The sequence below is a fragment of the Cynoglossus semilaevis genome, unplaced genomic scaffold (genome assembly GCF_000523025.1).
Source record: "Cynoglossus semilaevis isolate Cse_v1.0 unplaced genomic scaffold, Cse_v1.0 C19160508, whole genome shotgun sequence".
Classification (NCBI taxonomy): domain Eukaryota; kingdom Metazoa; phylum Chordata; class Actinopteri; order Pleuronectiformes; family Cynoglossidae; genus Cynoglossus; species Cynoglossus semilaevis.
Genome location: NW_007586083.1, coordinates 1 through 1,176, shown reverse-complemented (window position 1 = coordinate 1,176; position 1,176 = coordinate 1). Strand labels below are relative to the sequence as shown.

Here is a 1,176-nt window from a genome sequence, read left to right as displayed (position 1 = left end):
AGTGCTGAAAGTCAGAACTGGAATGCACAGATAATATTATGGTATAATTGATGTACATTATGTCGCAGCTGTGGCTGAATTGTACTTTGTGGATTTGTTGCTTTGGTAACAGTGTTGTTGTGGCTACATGAGCAAGCTAGGAAATATTGACTCATACTATACTACATCTCTGCATATTATGGATGGTTTATATCGACATAATGACGTCATTAAGAGGCAGAAGAGAAACGCATGGAACGCCACTGGGTTGGATTCATTGACGGGTTGATGGATGATACAGTAGATGGATCCATTTCTTAAGATGTCCCCAGGCATGTGGGTGAGCTCGGAGCTAGCAGTCCATACTGTGCTGCTTATTTCATGTAGAATGTGAACTAAATGTAACTAACCTGAATGCCTCAATTAGGTAAGATGATGGTGGTGCCCAAGCACTGGGGTTACTTTTCCATGACAGAGTGACAGAGGTTTGGCCAATATCAGTCACTTCTGGTTTGAGAGGAGCACCGGGAATCCCATTTGGGTCGGCGGGATGAACTGCATGGACTTCAGAATCTGTCAAAAACAAAATACCAATGTGATCAGAACAATCTACCATTAACTGTATAACAAGAGTCGGGACTATGTTACAGTTACATGTATCGACCTGTTACTTGCAGGTATGCCGTCCAGGAAGCCTCTCCATTTGGACCAGAAGCTACACAGGAGTAAAATCCTGTATCACCCAGCTGTGAGGAGGCAAAGAAGCACAAGATGAAATTGGAAACAAGGTGACGCCTCGCTAACTTCAACCCCGCTCTGCGACTTCACCTCCTACCTTGGCGTGGTGAATTTGAAGAGTTCCTGTGTCTGTTACAGATAAACGAGGGTCTCCTGACGACAGCGGAGCACCGTCCTTCTTCCAGTGGACTTTAGAAGATGGAGGGCTGGTGGTTTTGCAGCGCATCACAATTAAGCTGTCCGCAGATACAGTCTGGTTGATGGGACCCTGAACGATCACAGGAGGGTGGTCTGATCCAACTATAAAAAAAGGGTAAAAATACAAATTAAGCTAATTCAACATTTTTGATCAACTGACTGTATTCACCTTCATTTCTCCCTCTATTGGGTTTTTTTATGAGGATATTTTAAGGTCCAAATTCACAAATATGATTTGTGAATTTGGGCTTTACAAATAAA

General features: G+C 43.1%; 1 protein-coding gene across 1 annotated transcript; it reads right to left on the bottom strand.

Annotated features, from left to right (window-relative positions):
* Positions 1-115: 115 nt before the first annotated feature.
* Positions 116-1,041, bottom strand: LOC103399180 (roundabout homolog 1-like). The gene is made up of 3 exons (XM_008337906.2): positions 815-1,041; positions 644-725; positions 116-552 (listed from the first exon to the last, which is right to left on the bottom strand). The coding sequence occupies exons 1-3, from the start codon at positions 941-943 to the stop codon at positions 359-361; spliced, it is 405 nt and encodes a 134-aa protein (XP_008336128.2). The 5' UTR covers positions 944-1,041; the 3' UTR covers positions 116-358.
* Positions 1,042-1,176: the final 135 nt, after the last annotated feature.

Bases quoted from the DNA above. Each gene is read 5' to 3' on its own strand.
- LOC103399180 (XM_008337906.2), bottom strand. From the start codon at position 943: ATGCGCTGCAAAACCACCAGCCCTCCATCTTCTAAAGTCCACTGGAAG. The intron at 726-814 runs GTAGGAGGTGAA...GCCTCCTCACAG, and splicing joins TTCAAATTCACCACGCCAAG to CTGGGTGATACAGGATTTTA. The intron at 553-643 runs GTCGATACATGT...TGTTTTTGACAG, and splicing joins GGCATACCTGCAAGTAACAG to ATTCTGAAGTCCATGCAGTT.